General features: G+C 45.8%; 1 protein-coding gene across 16 annotated transcripts in view; it reads right to left on the reverse strand.

Annotated features, from left to right (window-relative positions):
• Nucleotides 1-1,564: 1,564 nt before the first annotated feature.
• LOC101127397 (general transcription factor II-I repeat domain-containing protein 2B) overlaps nucleotides 1,565-17,174 on the reverse strand; it is a 57,380-nt gene continuing 41,770 nt past the window's right edge. For 5 of the 16 annotated variants that reach the window (XM_063708160.1, XM_055392781.2, XM_055392786.2 and 2 more), the window contains 7 exons: nucleotides 16,302-16,358; nucleotides 14,501-14,566; nucleotides 12,323-12,400; nucleotides 10,177-10,260; nucleotides 8,694-8,877; nucleotides 7,372-7,415; nucleotides 1,565-3,685 (listed from right to left, as the gene is read on the reverse strand). In XM_063708160.1, coding sequence (XP_063564230.1) covers nucleotides 2,082-3,685; nucleotides 7,372-7,415; nucleotides 8,694-8,877; nucleotides 10,177-10,260; nucleotides 12,323-12,400; nucleotides 14,501-14,566; nucleotides 16,302-16,358 — 2,117 coding nt within the window. In that variant the 3' untranslated portion in view covers nucleotides 1,565-2,081. The remainder of the gene's footprint in view (nucleotides 3,686-7,371; nucleotides 7,416-8,693; nucleotides 8,878-10,176; nucleotides 10,261-12,322; nucleotides 12,401-14,500; nucleotides 14,567-16,301; nucleotides 16,359-17,174) is intronic. The other 11 variants (XM_063708161.1, XM_055392782.2, XM_055392787.2 and 8 more) reach the window with 6 other exon arrangements.

Genomic DNA, 17,174 nt, shown 5'->3' on the forward strand with positions numbered 1-17,174 from the left:
GCGAGCCCATTTCCTTGTTTCCAAAAATAAAAAAGGGAAAGATATTATTGGGTCAACAGAGAAAACTAGAGTATGAACAGTAAACTGGATAAAATAATTGCAACAACGTTCAATTTACTGAAGTTGGTAAAGGAAACGTTATTGTGTAAGAGAATATCCCTGTTCTCTGAAAATACTCACTGAAGTATTTAGGGGTAAATGATGTATGTAACTTTCCCTTGAACGGTCCAGGAAAAAAATGCACATCCATTTATACACATATTGTAGATACTCATAGACATTTGCTTATACACACTTACCATAGGTACTGATTATAGATACACATACACACATATGAGTGAGAGGGAGAAGGAGGGAAGGGGGTAGGGAGACAAAGTGATCCAATAATGAAACAAGGGTGAAATGTTAACAATTGAGAGTCTGGCTAAAGGGCATGTGAGTATTTTCCATACTATTTTTCTTTTTGCAACTTTTCTTTTTTTTTTTTTTTGAGACAAAGTCTCACTCTGTCGCCCAGGCTGGAGTGCAATGGCACAATCTCGGCTCATTGCAACCTCTGTCTCCTGGGTTCAACTGATTCTCCTACCTCAGCCTCCTGAGTAGCTGCGATTACAGGCACGTGCCACCATATCCGGCAAATTTTTGTGTTTTTAGTAGAGACAGGGTTTCACCATGTTACCCAGGCTGGTCTCGAACTCCTGATCTCAAGTGATCCACCCACCTTGGCCTCCCAAAGTGCTGGGATTACAGGTGTGAGCCACATGCTTGGCCACAACTTTTCGGTAACTATTCATAGTAAAAAACAAACAAAAAAAACCCTCTAAACCTTAACTTACTTTGTCTAACTTTTATAGACAAAGTCTATGTTATTTGCTCTGGGGTTTTCCATTTTAAACCTGACCTTTCTGGCTCTGGGTTTTTCCATTTTAAACCTGACCTTTCTGGTTCCAGGTGAAGGCAGAGACAGATAACATAGGATTATTGTATGTCAGTATGTTTTCAACTATTTCTCCTGAAACTTGGAAACATATTAGACCATGTGGGATACCACGCGGACGGGAACGGGGGATAAATGTGTGTTCATATATACTCCTCCACAAATATACATGTCTCAGGCTGGGTGCAGTGGCTCACGCCTGTAATTCCAGCACTTTGGGAGGCCAAGGCCGGCAGATCACTTGAGGTCAGGAGTTTGTGACCAGCCTGGCCAACATGGTGAAACCCTATCTTTACTAAAAATACAAAAATGAGCTGGGCGTGGTGGTGGGCACCTGTAACCCCGGCTACTCGGGAGGCTGAGGCAGGGGAATCACTTGAACCCGGGAGGCAGAGGCTGCAGTGAGCCCAGATCGCCCCATTGCACTCCAGCCTGGGTAACAGAGTGAGACTCCGTCTCAAAAAAAGAACCCCCAAAACCAAAAAGCAAATATACACGTCTCTCTCCCTATTTCTCTGTTGATTGATTTAAACTTCAAGATGCCAACTACAGTGCCTATCAGGGTGGCAGGCAGGTAATGTGAATGAATGAAACAAGCCAGGCATAAGAAAAGTCAACTACCAATAATACAATAAACCTTTCTTGATTTTTAATGAATAGTGAGGCATACAATGTAATATAAACAAGTATGATACTGCAGATTATATTTCTGATTCAAAGTGGAAAAAAAACTGCAAAAAAAAAATGTTTAAGAACTCATTTTGTCGGCTGGGCACAGTGGTTCATGCCTGCAATCCCAGCACTTTGTGAGGTCAAGGCGGGTGGATCACCTGAGGTCAGGAGTTGGAGACCAGCCTGGCCAACATGGTGAAACCTCATCTCTACTAATACAAAAATTAGCCGGGCATGGTGGCGCACGCCTGTAGTCCCAGCTGCTTGGGAGGCTGAGGCAGGAGAATCGTTCGAACCCGGGAGCTGGAAGTTGCAGTAAGCCGAGATCACGCCACTGCACTCCAACCTGGGCAACAGAGCAAGACTCCATCTCAAAAAAGAAAAAAAATTCATTTTGTCATCTCCCAATCCCTTGGGGCTAGAAGACTCCAGTCTTTCCCACCATAGGGCCCTGCCAGGAGTTTTCTCTCCATCACGTTGCGATGTGGAGTACAGAATCCCACTGGGAATCCTTTAACTGGGAGCAGTATTTTGTTTTGCTCAGTTTCATAATGGAGAACAGCTGTTCGCAGATGTAGGTGCTCCCGAACATGGAAAGAATCTTTGCACAATGGTGCTTGTATTTCGGGTAGCTACCCCAGAGGTACTTGTAGAATTCTGGTATTCCCACCTTGTCGTATTTCGTCTTCAGGACCGTGTTGCATTGCAGGTCGATAACCTCCATCTGGAGCTCCTCGTGCACACTGTCGATCTTCGTGGAGAACGGGGAGCTGAACACAGTCAGTTCGCTTTCATAGAGTTTGAAATCAGACAGCCTTTTCTGGAATTCGGTCTTGAGTTCCGCGATTTTGGGAATGTAGTTCAGGCCATCGCTTTCATTTCTGGAAACCGATTTCAGGGTGGGAAAGTGAGCCAGATTATTCCTCGCCAAATGAGTCTCCCAGAGGCACAGTTTTGCTAGGAACGCCCGGATCAGGTCATACATCTGCGTGACGATTTGGGAGTGTCCTTGGAGAGAGATGTTCAAAGTGTTCAGATGCATCGTCATGTCAACCAAGAAGGCCAGGTCTCGGATCCAATCTATGGAGCTCAGTTGAGGCAGGGGTTTCCCTCTGGATGACATGAAGGAGTCGATTTCTTCCAAGGATTCGAAAAATCTCTTTAGCACCAGCCCGCGACTGAGCCACTTAATCTCCGTGTAGTACAGGAGGCTACCATACTGGCTGTCCAGCTCATAGAGCAAGGTTGTGAACTCGCTGTGGTTCAGTCCCCGGGAGCATATCCAGTTCACGGACTTCACTACCACGTCCATGACGTGGTCCATCTTCAACTTATGAGCACAGAGTGATTCCGGATGAATTATACAACAGATGGACTTCAGTTCCGCACCCTTGCAGAACGTCGCCACCCTGGACTTCAGTTTTGTGACAAGCCCGTTATTGGCATCCACCATCGCTGGGGTGCCAGTGGAGGCCACGCTTACTAATTTCGACCAGTCGATACAGAACTTTTTCAGGCTCTTCTCAACACGCGAAAAGATCTCGTTTCCAGATTTTGTACCCGTCATGGGCACTGTGTCCAGAAGTTCTTCGGACACATCGAAATTCTCATCGACGCCACGGATGAATATGGCCAACTGGGTGGTATTATTTATATCCGTGATCTCATCGATTGCGATAGAATATGCCACAAAAGACCTGATTTTTTCACGTAACTTCTCCCATAAGTTCCCAGCCAGGTCCTCTACAGGCTGCACGGGGGATTTCTGGGTTGGACTTGGGTTTGCAAACACTTGTTTTTGCTCGGGACACCCGGTGTCTGACGAGCCTAAGAGATACTTCCTGAGCCCTTTTTTCAGCTCGTGAAGCTTCTCGTCACGCATTCTTTCCGTATACTGGTCATAATGCTTGCTGTGGTTGGTTTGATAGTGGCGTCTTAGGTTATATTCTTTGGACACAGACATGCTTTGTTTGCATATGAGACATGTTGGAATATTCTGTACTTCCACGAAGAAATACGCTCTCTCCCACTTTTCTTGAAACACACGGCCCTCCTGGTCTATCTTTCGTTTTCCCACTTTTGACAGAGACAGGGAGACAAAGATATTTCACTTTTCTCTTATCACTACTATGAGGAAAACAACAGCAAATGCTTGATGACGCACGAGAGGGAGGAAGCGGGCGGGGCAGGGCGTGGTTAACAGGAGGGTGACCCACCCTGCAGAGAGGGACGGCTGACCCTCAACTCCAGCAAACCGCTGCCAGGACGCCAGCTGTGGCCAGATCTTCAAGTTTTCTAAAGAAAACCTGAAGACTGAATTTTTGTTGTCGTTGTTGTTGAGACGGAGTTTTGCTCTGTCGCCCAGGCTGCAGTGCAGTGGCGCAATCTCGGCTCACTGCAACTTCTGCCTCCTGGGTTCAAGCGATTCTTCTGCCTCAGCCTCCTGAGTAGCTGTTATGACAGGTGCCTGCCACCACGCCCAGCTAATTTTTGTATTTTTAGTAGAGATGAGATTTCACCATGTTGTCCAGGCTGGTCTCGAACTCCTGACCTCAGGTGATCTGCCCACCTCAGCCTCCCAAAGTGCTGGGATTACAGGCATGAGCCACTGCACCCAGCCAGATCTTCAGATCTTCTAAAGAAAACCTGAAGATTGACTTTTATGAAAGAGTGCCTGGTTTGTGGTGATAATGGCTCACTGCAGCCTGGAACTCCCTGGGCTCAGGTGATCCTCCCACTTCAGCTCCCAGTTGCTGGGACTACAGGCATGCACCACCACACCAAGCTATCTTTTCTTTCTTTCTTTTCTTTTTTTTTTTTTTTGTAGAGCTGGAGTCTTACCTTGTTGCCCAGGCTGGTCTGAAACCCCAGGCTCAAGCGATCCACCCGCCTTGGCCTCCCAAAGTGCTGGGATTATAGGAGCCACCGTGCCAGGCCTCATCCTTATTTTCAAAAGTACATGAGCCAAACAAAAGACACCTTTGATGAGGTTCAGCATGTAGCTGTGCTTGTTATGTCCAGTTTAAACAGGAATTATTTGATAATATTTTTGCATTTTCTTTTTAGAGACAGGGTCTTGTTCTGTCACCCAGGCTGGAGTGTAGTATTGCAATTATGGTTCTCTGCTGTCTCAAACTCCTGAGTTTAAGTGATCCTCCTGCTTTAGCCTGCCAAGTAGCTGGGGCTACAGGTGTGAGCCACTGTGTCCAGCTAATTTTTAAATTTTTTGTAGAGATGGGGTCTTGCTATGTTGCCCAGGCTGGTCTCAAACTCCTGGCCTCAAGCAATCCTCTTGCCTTGGCCTCCAAAAGTCCTGGGATTATTGGTGTGAGCACTTTAATATATTTTCTCATTTGATTCCCAAGAAAACTTTGAAATAACAGAGATGGGAATGAGCACAGAAAGGCATATGATTTTTACCTACTGTGAGTCTCAAATGACAAGGGTGACGGCCACAGAACCACACAAAACTCATTCATATAAGTGTGTTCGAGTGTACAGGGGCTAGTGTTTTAGATTTAAAGAACCTGGCCACCCTGCAGGTAATCAAGGTATTTCCAGAGTACACACACATAAAAGTGCACCTTAAGAAAATGTAGGCCATGTACAGCGGCTCATGCCTATAATCCCAGCACTTTGGGAGGCCGAGGCAGGAGGATCGCTTGAAGCCAGAAGCTCAAGGCCAGCCTGGGAAACATAGTGAGACCCTGTCTCTACAAAAAAAAAAAAAAATTATCTGGGCATGGCAGTGCTGTCCCAGCTACTCGGGAGGTGAAGGTGGGAGAATCACCTGAGGGCAGGAGTTCCAGGCTGCAGTGAGCTATGATCACGCCACTGCACTCCAGCCTGGGTGACAGAGTGAGACCTTGTCTCTAAAAAACCCCAATAATAATAAAATAAATAAATAAAGATATTATAAAAGATCAAAAAATCATTTAGCAATCAGATGCGTTTGGGAATAAAAATGGAGCATTTTAATAGGATACTTTGGTTTTTTCTTTTTTCTTTTTTTTTTTTTTTTGAGACAGAGTCTTGCTCTGTCACCAAACTGGAGTGCAGTGGCACGATCTCGGCTCACTGCAACCCCCGACTCCCTGGTTCAAGTGATTTTCCTGCCTCAGCCTCCCGAGTAGCTGGGATTACAGGCACGCGCCACCATGCCCGGCTAATTTTTGTATTTCTAGTAGAGACGGAGTTTCACCACGTTGTACAGAAGGGTCTCCATCTCCTGACCTCATGATCTGCCCGCCTCGGCCTCCCAAAGTGCTGGGATTACAGGTGTGAGTCACCGCGCCCAGCCTACTTTGGTTTTCAAATGTTACATTAGGAGGTTCCCTGGTGACTCATGCTCGTGAGAACACCTCTCCGTATTCTACTTGACAGGATACTGACTCACTTGCAAGGGCTCCGGGGAAGACATTAAGAATATTTAACAGGGTGGGGGCGGGTAGAGGGAGGGAGAACATCAGGAAGAATAGCTAATGCATGCTGGGCTTAATACCTAGGTGATGGGTTGATAGGTGCAGCAAATCACCATGGCTACACGTTTACCTATGTAACAAACCTGCACATCCTGCACATGGACCCTAGAACTTAAAATAAAAGTTGAAGGGGAAAAAAAAGAGAATATTTCAGAAGCAGAGTGCCTGGGCATTGCTCAATCAGAACACATGCTGAGCCAGGTGCAGTGGCTTACATCTGTAATCCCAGCAGTTTGGGAGACCAAGGCAGGTGGATCACTTGAGGTCACGAGTTTGAGACCAGCCTGGCCAACATGGCTAAACCCTGTCTCTACTAAAAAATACAAAAAGTAGCTGGATGTGGCAGCACGCACCTGTAATCCCAGCTAATCGGAAGGCTGAGGCAGAGAATCGCTTGAACCCGGGAGGTGGAGGTTGCAGTGAGCCGAGATCTTGCCACTGCACTCCAGCCTGGGTGACAAAGCGAGACTCTGTCTCAAAAAAAAAAAAAAAAGAAAAAAGAAAGAACAGATGCTAGTCTCAGCACTGGAAGGGTTCTAGGGGCCTCTGCTGTGCCAGGTGGAACCCCTTTTGCTTCAGCACTGTAGGGAGGTCAAGCCACGGTCGGAGGGTACTAGGGTGGGACTGCATGGCCAGGCAGGCACTATTTACCAACTAACACAGAGGAGATCGGTACTGTGATCCTGAGTGCAGCTGTGCGGGTGGCCTCAGGGGAGCCCCCACCACAAAGCACACTTGAATAGTGTGCCACATCAGCCATGCGTGGTGGCTCATGCCCGTAATCCCAGCACTTTGGAAGGTGGAGGCGGGCGGATCCCTTGAGGTCAGAAGTTCGAGACCAGCCTGGCCAACATGGCAAAACCCCATCTCTACTAAAAATACAAAAATTAGCCAGGAGTGGTGGCACATGCCTATAGTCCCAGCTACTCGGGAGGCTGAGGCAGGAGAATCACTTGAACCTGGGAGGCGGAGGTTGTGGTGAGCCGAGATTGTGCCATTGCACTCTAGCCTGGGTGACAGAGCGAGACTCCGTCTCCAAAAAAAAAAAAAGAGTGTGCCACATCACACTTCACACTCATGGTGTGATATAGATCATGCTCCTTCGGACTGGTTAATCAAACTCAAGTAACAGAGTTATCTAACTTTATCACATGCAGGAAAAATAAAGCATGCATCGAAGGCTGCATACTTGGGTCCCAGGCTCACGGAAGCAAAAACCCCGTGGTGAGCGCCCACCAAGACACTTCCCATGGCCCAACATTGCCGGAACGTTCTTCTCACCTGTAGAATACTCACCATTACTGAGCTCAAGCCCTGGAAGCGGCCTGAAGAGAAAGACACATTGATAAATGCGACAAGCTCACGTTTCCTCTTTTGCCCACTAAGTTTTATTTTTTTTTAATTTTTACTTATTTATTTTTTTACAGAAGAATATTTATTTATTTGTTTGTTTTTGTTTTTTTTGAGACAAGAGTCTCGCTGCGTCACCCAGGCTGGAGTGCAGTGGTGCGATCTCGGCTTAGCGCAACCTCCGCCTCCTGGGTTCAAGCCATTCTCCTGCCTCAGCCGCCTGAGTAGCTGGGATTACAGGTGCCCACCACCACGCCCAGCTAATTTTTTGTATTTTTAGTTTCACCATGTTGGCCAGGCTACTCTTGCACTCCTGACATCAGGAGATCTACCTACCTTGGCCTCCCAAAGTGCTGGCATTACAGGCATGAGCCACTACGTTGAGCCTTTTGTTTTTGTTTTTTTTGAGACAGAGTCTCACTCCATCGCCAGGCTGGAGTGCAGTGGTGTCATCTGGGCTCACTGCAACCTCCGCATTCCAGGTTCAAGTGATTCTCCTGAGTAGCTGGGATTACAGGCACGTACCACTACACCCAGCTAATGTTTATTTTTAGTAGAGATGGAGTTTCACCATGTTGGCCAGGCTGGTCTCAAACTCCTGACCTCAAATGATCCACCTGCCTCGGCCTCCTAAAATGCTGGGATTACAGGCCTGAGCCACCATGCCCGGCCTATTTATTTATGTTTTGAGATGGAGTCTCATTCTGCTGCCCAGGCTGGAGTGCAGTGGTGCCATCTCAGGTCACTGCAACCTCCACCTCCCAGGTCAAGTGATTCTCACGCCTCAGCCTCCTGAGTAGCTGGTATTAGAGGTGCACGCCACCACACCCGACTAATGTTTGTATTTTCAGTAGCAACGGGGTTTCACCATGTTGGCCAGGCTTGCCTCATACTCCTGACCTCAGGCAATCTGGCCCGCCACAGCCTCCCAAAGTGCTGGGATTACAGGCGTGAGCCACTGCGCCCGGCCCCACTTAGTTTTATTGGACAAACTTTTGCGGAGTGTTAACTCTATGCTAGGTGCTGTGTGAGCTAAAACTGGGACGGGCTGCCCATGATCACTGAGGAACAGGGACATGGACACATCTCAAGGAAGCAGAAGATGATGAAGTCAGTGTGAGAGGCAGCATGGCCCAGCGGTCAGCTGCGGGAACAAACCCCCAGCCCAAGTCATGGGACAGACATTCCTGGGCAGCCACATGCCCACCTCGGGCAAGTCAGAGTCTCCAGATTCCTTCTCTTGACTCACTTACCTGATGACTGTGAATTTTATAAACTCAGCTGCCTCCAAGATCCTCCTCATGGAACTGATTTCCAGATAGCCGGGGGCCTTGAATACCACCCCCGGGGGCATGCCATCAATCACCACACAGCCAGGGTTGAATGTGATCTTCCTGTAGGGAACTTTCACAGGGAAATCCACGCCAATTGCTTCACCTGTGACGGGATGAGCAGCATAAAACCAGCTGAGTTTGGCTGGGCACGGTGGCTCACACCTGTAATCCCAGCCCTCTGGGAGACTGAGGCGGGTGAATCACTTGAGGCCAGGAGTTCGAGACCAGCCTGGCTAACATGGTGAAACCCTGTCTCTACTAAAAATACAAAAATTAGCTGGGCGTGGTGGCGCATGCCTGTAATCCCAGCCACATGGGAGGGACCCAGGAGGCAGAAGTTGCAGTGAGCCGAGATCGCCCCACTGCACTCCAGCCTGAGAGACAGAGCGAGACCCTGCCTCAAAACAAAACAACACAAAACAAAACAACAAATTAAAAAAACAACAACACAAATAAAACTAGCTGAGTTTGTTCCTTACGTTTCCTAAACCAGGATTTATCTTTAATGTCAGGATTTAGAAGCATCAAATGACAATACTTATGATCAGTCATTTTATTTTCCAGTGCTACTATGATGTGTGAATATAATTTTAAAAGTTTGGAATTAGCATGGGTAGTAGGCAAACTCAGTTTCTCCATCCATTACACAGGGTTATCATGGCGCCTACCTGAAAGGTTTTATGTGAGGATTAAATGATCAAACACATGTTGAGCACACAAAATAATACACAAGGTAAGCACTCAGTAAAACAAAGATAGCTATTATTATTATTATCGTAATTAGTCAGTGCTACCATGCAAAAGCTCTTCTGTAAAAAGACATATTGACTAATTTTTATCATAGCTCTTTCACAAAAAGATCAATTTCTTTCTTTTTTTTTTTTTATTTGAGACAGGGTCTCGCTCTGTCACCCAGGCTGGAGTGCAATAGCGCGATCTAAGCTCACTGCAACCTCTGCCTCCCAGTTACAAGCGATTCTCGTGCCTCAGCCTCCTGAGTAGCTGGGATTACAGGCGTACACCACCACACCCGGCTAATTTTTTGTATTTTTAGTAGAGATGGGGTTTTGCCATGTTGGCCAGGCTGGACTTGAACTCCTGGCCTCAAGTGATCCACCCACCTTGGCCTCCCAAAGTGCTGGGATTAAAAGTGTGAACCACTGCGCCCAGCCAAGATCAATTTCTTATAAGATAAAGTTTTTTTTTTTTCCTTTTGTAGACCTGGGGTGTCACTTTGCTGCCCAGGCTGGTCTCAAACTCCTGGGCTCAAGTGATTCTCTAGCCTTAGCCTCCTAAAGTGCTGGGATTACAGGTATGAGCCAATGCACCTGGCCAAGTATTCTTTTAAAAAGAAGTATTTTAGGTATATGAATTCTGGATATAAAAAGATATAAAAACTTACCAAATTTTCGGCTAAAGAGGTCATTAACTTGTTCTCTTAGCTGTTTAATCTTTTCAATGCTTGATAATCTTTCCTTCTCATTATCTAAAATAATTAAACAAATAAACAAACCAAGGTTATTAATGTATTTTCTCCCAAGAAAGCTGTTGGGAGAAATGACTGTTAGCACCCGAGAAAGTGCTTTACCTGGATTGTTATTCAGTTTACTTTTAGCAATAATTAAGCATCTTGGAAATTTGGAAATGGAAGCCATTACAGACAATAGAGAATTTTCCAAATTATAACCCTATATAAACATACTACATACTACTTTTAAGGAATATTTTCAATATCATACAAGACAAGGATGTTTAGGGCCAGGCGCGGTGGCTCACGCCTGCAATCCCAGCACTTTGGGAGGCCGAGGCCGGTGGATCACGAGGTCAGGAGATCGAGACCATCCTGGCTAACACGGTGAAACCCTGTTTCTACTAAAAATACAAAAATTTAGCCGGGCATGGTGGCAGGCGCCTGTAGTCCCAGCTACTCGGGAGGCTGAGGCAGGAGAATGGCGTGAACACAGGAGGCGGAGCTTGCAGTGAGCCGAGATAGCGCCACTGCGCTCCAGCCTGGGTGACAGAGTGAGACTCCGTCTCAAAAAAAAAAAAAAAAAAAAAAAAGACAAGGATGTTTACTTCCACCACCACTTTTCAGCCTTAAAATAGAAATCTTAGCCAATGAAATATGACAAGTAAAAGGAATAAGAGGTACTAGGATTAGAAGGTAAGGTATATTTTTATTTTCTTTCTTTTTTTTCTTTTCTTTTTTTGTTTTGTTTTGTTTTGAGGCTGAGTTTTGCTCTTGTCACCCAGGCTGGAGTACAATGGTACAATCTTGGCTCACTGCAAACTCCTGGGTTCAAGTAATTCACTGCACCCCTCCTGGGTTCAAGCAATTCTCCTGCCTCAGCCTCCCAAGTAGCTGGGATTTACAGGCACCCGCCACCACACCCAGCTGATTTTTGTATTTTTAGTAAAGATGGGGTTTCACCATGTTGGCCAGGCTGGTCTCGAACTCCTGACCTCAGGTGATCCACCTGCCTCAGCCTCCCAAAGTGCTGGGATTACAGGTGTGAGCCACCACACCCGGTCTGTTTTTCTTTTCTTTTTGTTTTTTAGAGACAGAGTCTCACTGTGCTGTGCAGGCTGGTCTCAAACTCCTGGGCTCAAGTGATCCTCCTGCCTCAGCTTCCCAAAGTGCTGAGATTACAGGCACATGCCACCATGCCTGGTCCTTTTTTGTTGTTGTTTTTATTTTTTAGATATTTTTCAACACTTTAAAACCTTATTTACTTTTGAATAACTAAAGCAATCACATGGCTCAACATTCAAGAGGAGTAATATACAGAAACATCTCAAACGTCTCTCTCCTATCCCTATCTCAGTGGTCAGTTTCCTTCCCTGGAGGAACTATGTAATTAGATTCTCTTGTATCTTTCCAGATATATTTTACATACACATATTCAGAAAAGAAGATTATTATTATTATTATTTATTTTTTTGAGACAGAGTCTCGCTCTGTCGCCCAGGCTGGAGTGCAGTGGTGTGATCTCCGCTCACTGCAAGCTCCGCCTCCCAGGTTCACGCCATTCTTCAGCCTCAGCCTCCCGAGTAGCTGGGACTACAGGTGCTCGCCACCACGCCCGGCTAATTTTTTTGTATTTTTAATAGAGACAGGGTTTCACCGTGTTATCCAGGATGGTCTCAATCTCCTGACCTCGTGATCTGCCTGTCTTAGCCTCCCAAAGTGCTGGGATTACAGGCGTAAGCCACCGTGCCCGGCCAGAAGATTATTAATGATGAGCAACAAAACATTTCACCTCTGTGGCCAATTCCAATTCAACCATAGCTGGTGCTCCGTGCTGCCTGCTCTGAGATGCATTTTCCAGGTAATGCCTGGGCTTGGCCAGGAGAAGCAAAATATCCGATTAATAATGTCTGATATGAGCAAGATGCGTGTTGTGTAGCAACTTGCAGAATATTTTATATTCCTGAAATGTCATTTCTTAGCTATCAGGGTGAACTAAGTGAAAAATGACAGGTCCAAGAGACCACCCTATGTCAAAAAATAATTAAGACAAAAGGAAAAATGTAACATTAGTCCATACCTGGAACAGTCACTTGAACGATGTTAAGATCTTCAACACCTGCTGCAGAATTTGTAACACTGGATGAATTTGTGTTTCCTTAAAACAGAAGTTGAAGTTTAGAATTTACCAAGAATAAGACCAATTCTCCTTTAAATATGTCTAAGTGCTGCTTTGATCAGAAGCCCAGACTGAATTTTTTTTTCTTTGTTTTTTTTTTTGAGACAGGTTCTTACTCTGTCATTCAGGCTGGAGTGCAGTGGTGTGATCCTAGCTCACTGCATCCTCGACCTCCCACGGTCAAGTGATCCTCCCACCTCAGCCTTGTGAGTAGCTGGGACCACAGACATGCACCATCATGCCTGGCTAATTTTTTTTTTTTTTTTTTTTTTTTGAGACTGAGTCTATCACCCAGGCTGGAGTGCAGTGGTGCAATCTCGGCTCACTGCAACCTTTGCCTCCCAGGTTCAAGTGATTCTCGTGCCTCAGCCTCCTGAGTAGCTGGGATTACAGACACCCACCACCATAGCCAGCTAATAATTGTATTTTTTTTTTAGTAGAGACGGAGTTTCACCATGTTGGTCATGCTGGTTGAGAACTCCTGACCTCAAGTGATTCACCTGCCTGGGCCTCCCAAAGTGCTGGGATTACAGGCGTGAGCCACCACGCCCGGCTCTAATTTTTGTATTTTTAGTAGAGACAGAGTTTCGCCATGTTGGCCAGGCTGGTCTTGAACTCCTGGCCTCAAGGGATTCACCCACCTGGGTCTCCCAAAGTGCTGGGATTACAGGTGTGAGCCACCCACCACGCCAGCCTTAAATCACACTTTCAACTTCACTTCCTTTAGATACTTGCACTTCAACTGAGTTCACCGGCTGCAGGCCTGAGGAGTTACCTTTGATATTTATCTGTCCACTCCAGTAGCAAAGGGGCTATGTCTGAGTGAATCGTCCTTTTCTTTCCATTCTCCCCCCTTATGTACCCTCGACCCTTCATTCTTTCCTCACGTGAACACAGCACAGTTGAGGCCCAGTTGTGGGTCAGTGCTAACGTGCAAGACTTAAAAAAATTTTTTTTTAATTTGTATTTTTAGAGATGGAGTCTTGCTCTGTTGACCATGCTGGAATGCAGGGGCATAATCACAGCTCACTGCAGCCTCAAAATCCTGGGCTCAAGTGATCCTCCCACCTCAGCCTCCCAAGTAGCTGAGACTACAGATGCATGCCACCATGCATGGCTGATATTTTTGTTAGTTTGTTTCGAGGCAGGATCTCACTCCCATCACCCAGGCTGGAGTATTGTGGCACAATTACGGCTCACTGCAGCCTCGACTTCCCTGGACTCAGGTGATTGGCCCACCTCAGTCTCCCGAATAGCTGGGACTACAGGTGTGTGCCACCATGCCCTGCTAACTTTTTGTATTTTTAGTAGAGACAGGGTTTCGCTATGCCCAGTTCGGTCTCAAACACCTGGGATCAAGAGATCTGCCCACCTCAGCCTCCCAAAATGCTGGGATTACAGGCGTGAACCACCGTGCCTTGCCTAACTTTTTCTTAATGTTTACTTTTTGCAGAGATAGTCTCACTATGTTGCCCAGTCTGATCTAGAACTCCAGGGTTCAAATGATCCTCTTGCCTTGGCCTCACAAAGTGCTGGGAATACAAGCATGCACTATCATGCCTAGTTATTATTTTTCTTTTCTTTCTAATTTTTTTTTTGCACAGCTAATTATGTTGTCTACAACACCTCAAAGCATTGGGCCCTAATGGGAATGGCTGCTCTATTATATATACACATTATACTACATTAGAGATTTCAATCTCTTCCCCACAATTTTTTTTTTTTTTTAGATGGAATCTCGCTCTGTCACCCAGGCTGGAGTACGGTGGTGAGATCTCAGCTCACTACAACCTCCGCCTCTCAGGTTCAAGCGATCCTCCTGTCTCAGCCTCCCAAGTAGCTGGAAATACAGACATGCACCACCACGCCTGGCTAATTTTGTATTTTTAGTAGAGACAGGGTTTCGCCATGTTTCCCAGGCTGGTCTCAAACTCCTGGGCTCAAGCAATACACCTGCCTTGGCCTCCCAAGGTGCTGGGATTACAGGCTTGAGCCACTGAGCTCTGCCATCCCCCCTGCAATTAATCCTGTTAGAAAGAATGAAAACCATACTTGGCAATGGGGCTTTGGGCAACTAACCTTCGATTTTCACCTCGGTTTCAGGGTCCTCATTTGGTTCTTCTGAAGGGACCAGCGGAGTGGAATCTTGAAAAAAAAATGTCTAAAATGACATTCATTATTAAGTATTCTCCTCATATTCCAACACATTAATGCTCCTATACCAAAAAAGTAGCTTATCCTGGCATTTTAAATATATTTCATATATAAATAATATAAACATAATTTTAATTTTATAAGCAATAATAATAGGATAATAAACAGTAACTGGGCCGGGCACGGTGGCTCGCACCTGTAGTCCCAGCACTTTTGGGAGGCCGAGGTGGGCGCATCACTTGAGGTCAGGAGTTGAAGACCAGCCTGGGCAACATGGTGAAACCCCAACTCTATTAAAAATACAAAAATTATCCAGGCGTGGTGGCGCACACCTGTAATCCCAGCTACTCAGGAGGCTGAGGAGGGAGAATTGCTTCAGCCCGGGAGGTGGAGGCTGCAGTGAGCCAAGGTCGCGACACACTGCACTCCAGCCTGGGTGACAGGGTGAGATTCTGTCTCAAAAAAAAAAAAAAAAAAAAAAAACAGAATCATTTTGGTAGTCCATGTGTCACTATCTCTCTAAGGCAGATATACAACTAAAAGTAAGATCACATTGCCTATAAATGGCAAAGATGTCCCACGCCTCTAGGTGTGGAAAGGAAATCTTTATTATTATTATTATTATTATTATTATTATTATCATTATTGAGACAGTCTCACTCTGTCACCCAGGCTGGAGTGGAATGGTGCGATTTCGGCTCACTGCAGCCTCCGCCTCCTAGTTTCAAGCAATCCTCGTGCCTCAGCCTTCCGAGTAGCTGGGATTACAGGTGCCTGCCACCACGCCTGGCTAATTTTTGTATTTTTAGTAGAGACAGGGTATCACCATGTTGGCCAGGCTGGTCTTGAACTCCTGACCTCAGGTGATCTGCCCACCTCAGCCTCCCAAAGTGCTGAGATTACAGGCATAAGCCACCATGCCTGGCCCTTTTTTAAAATTATTAATTTTATCTTGGACATACACAAACCACCGTAGGAATTTAGGCTTTATTCATATGATGCTCAAGATTTATATATGAATGGAGGGAAGTATTATCAAATTTTACTTCTAATGCAAGAATTTCCTAAAATACTATTCGACTCTGTCCAACAGAATTATGTCATGCCATCCAAAAGACAAAGCAAGAAACAGCACCACTGCAAAGTTAACTTCCATATTCGGGTGCTTTAAGTAGAATCACTCACAGATCAGAAGCACAAGAAGTGATAGAGCCCTTCATGTTATATCTTAGGGCAAGAGCTCAACTATTCATAGTTTTCTGAGAAGACAGGCATGCCATAAAGTCACCTTCCTTATTTTCCAACTTACATGTATAAAAGAGTATGTTCTCTGTAAAATACTATAAACTTTCAGCTGGGCATGGTGGCTTACGCCTGTAATCCCAGCACTATGGGAGGCAGAGGCGGACGGATCACTTGAGGTCAGGAGTTCGAGACCAGCCTGGACAACATGGTGAAATCCCGTCTCTACTAAAAATACAAAAATTAGCCGGACGTGGTGGCGCGCGCCTGTAATCGCAGCTACTCAGGAAGCTGAGGCACATGAATCACTTGAACCCAGGAGGCAGAGGTTGTAGTGAGCCGAGATTGCGCCACTGCACTCCAGCCTGGGTGACAGAGCAAGACTGTTTCAAAAAAGAAAAAAAAAGTATGTTCTTTGTAAAATACTATAAACTTCTATAAACTATTCTTAAAAGAGAGAGCAAAAATGCTGCATTTTTCTAACCTTCCATTGGTAATTCCATTTCTATTACTTCATTGCTTGTGGAAGAAGGGTGGCTTCCTGAAAGAAAAATAAATAATACGTAACAAAGGAGAAATACAAAAATGTAAAAAGAAATCACTGAATACAATGCAAACAAGTCAATACCCACACAGGAATACACCTGAAATACTTCTACCCCTTGAAATAAAACTGGCTGCGCGCGGTGGCTCACGCCTGTAATCTCAGCACTCTGGGAGGTGGAGGCGGGCAGATCACCTTAGGTCAGGAGTTCGAGACCAGCCTGGCCAACATGGTGAGACCCCTTCTCTACAAAAAAATACAAAAATCAACCGGGTGTGGTGGCACACACCTGTAATCTCAGCTATTCTTGAGGCTGAGCCAGGAGAATCACTTGAACCTGGGAGGTGAAGGTTGCAGTGAGCCATGATCACGCCACTGCATTCCAGCCTGGGCGACAGAGCGAGACTCTGTCTAAAAAAAAACAAACAAAAAAAACATAAACCAATTAATTTCTCTGAGTTTCTCACATTCTGGATTTTACTGACTACATCCTTGTGGTGATGTTTTCATATGTGCCTATATTCCATGCATCTCCTAAAAACTGCTGGTTAGATCTAAAGGCTGGATCAGACTTAGGTCTGATTGTTTTGTTTTGTTTTGTTGTTGTTTTGAGAGAGAGTCTCACTCCAGCACCCAGGCTGGAGTGCAGTGGTGTGATCACAGCTCACTGCAGCCTTGACCTCCCAGACTCAAGCGATCTTCCCACCTCAGCCTCCCAAGTAGCTGGGGCTACAGGTGTGTGCCACCATGCCCGGCTACTTTTTGTATTTTTTGTAGAGACGGGGTCTCACCATGTTGCCCAGGCTGGTTTTG

The sequence above is a fragment of the Gorilla gorilla genome, chromosome 6, assembly GCF_029281585.2.
Source record: "Gorilla gorilla gorilla isolate KB3781 chromosome 6, NHGRI_mGorGor1-v2.1_pri, whole genome shotgun sequence".
NCBI classification, from domain to species: domain Eukaryota; kingdom Metazoa; phylum Chordata; class Mammalia; order Primates; family Hominidae; genus Gorilla; species Gorilla gorilla.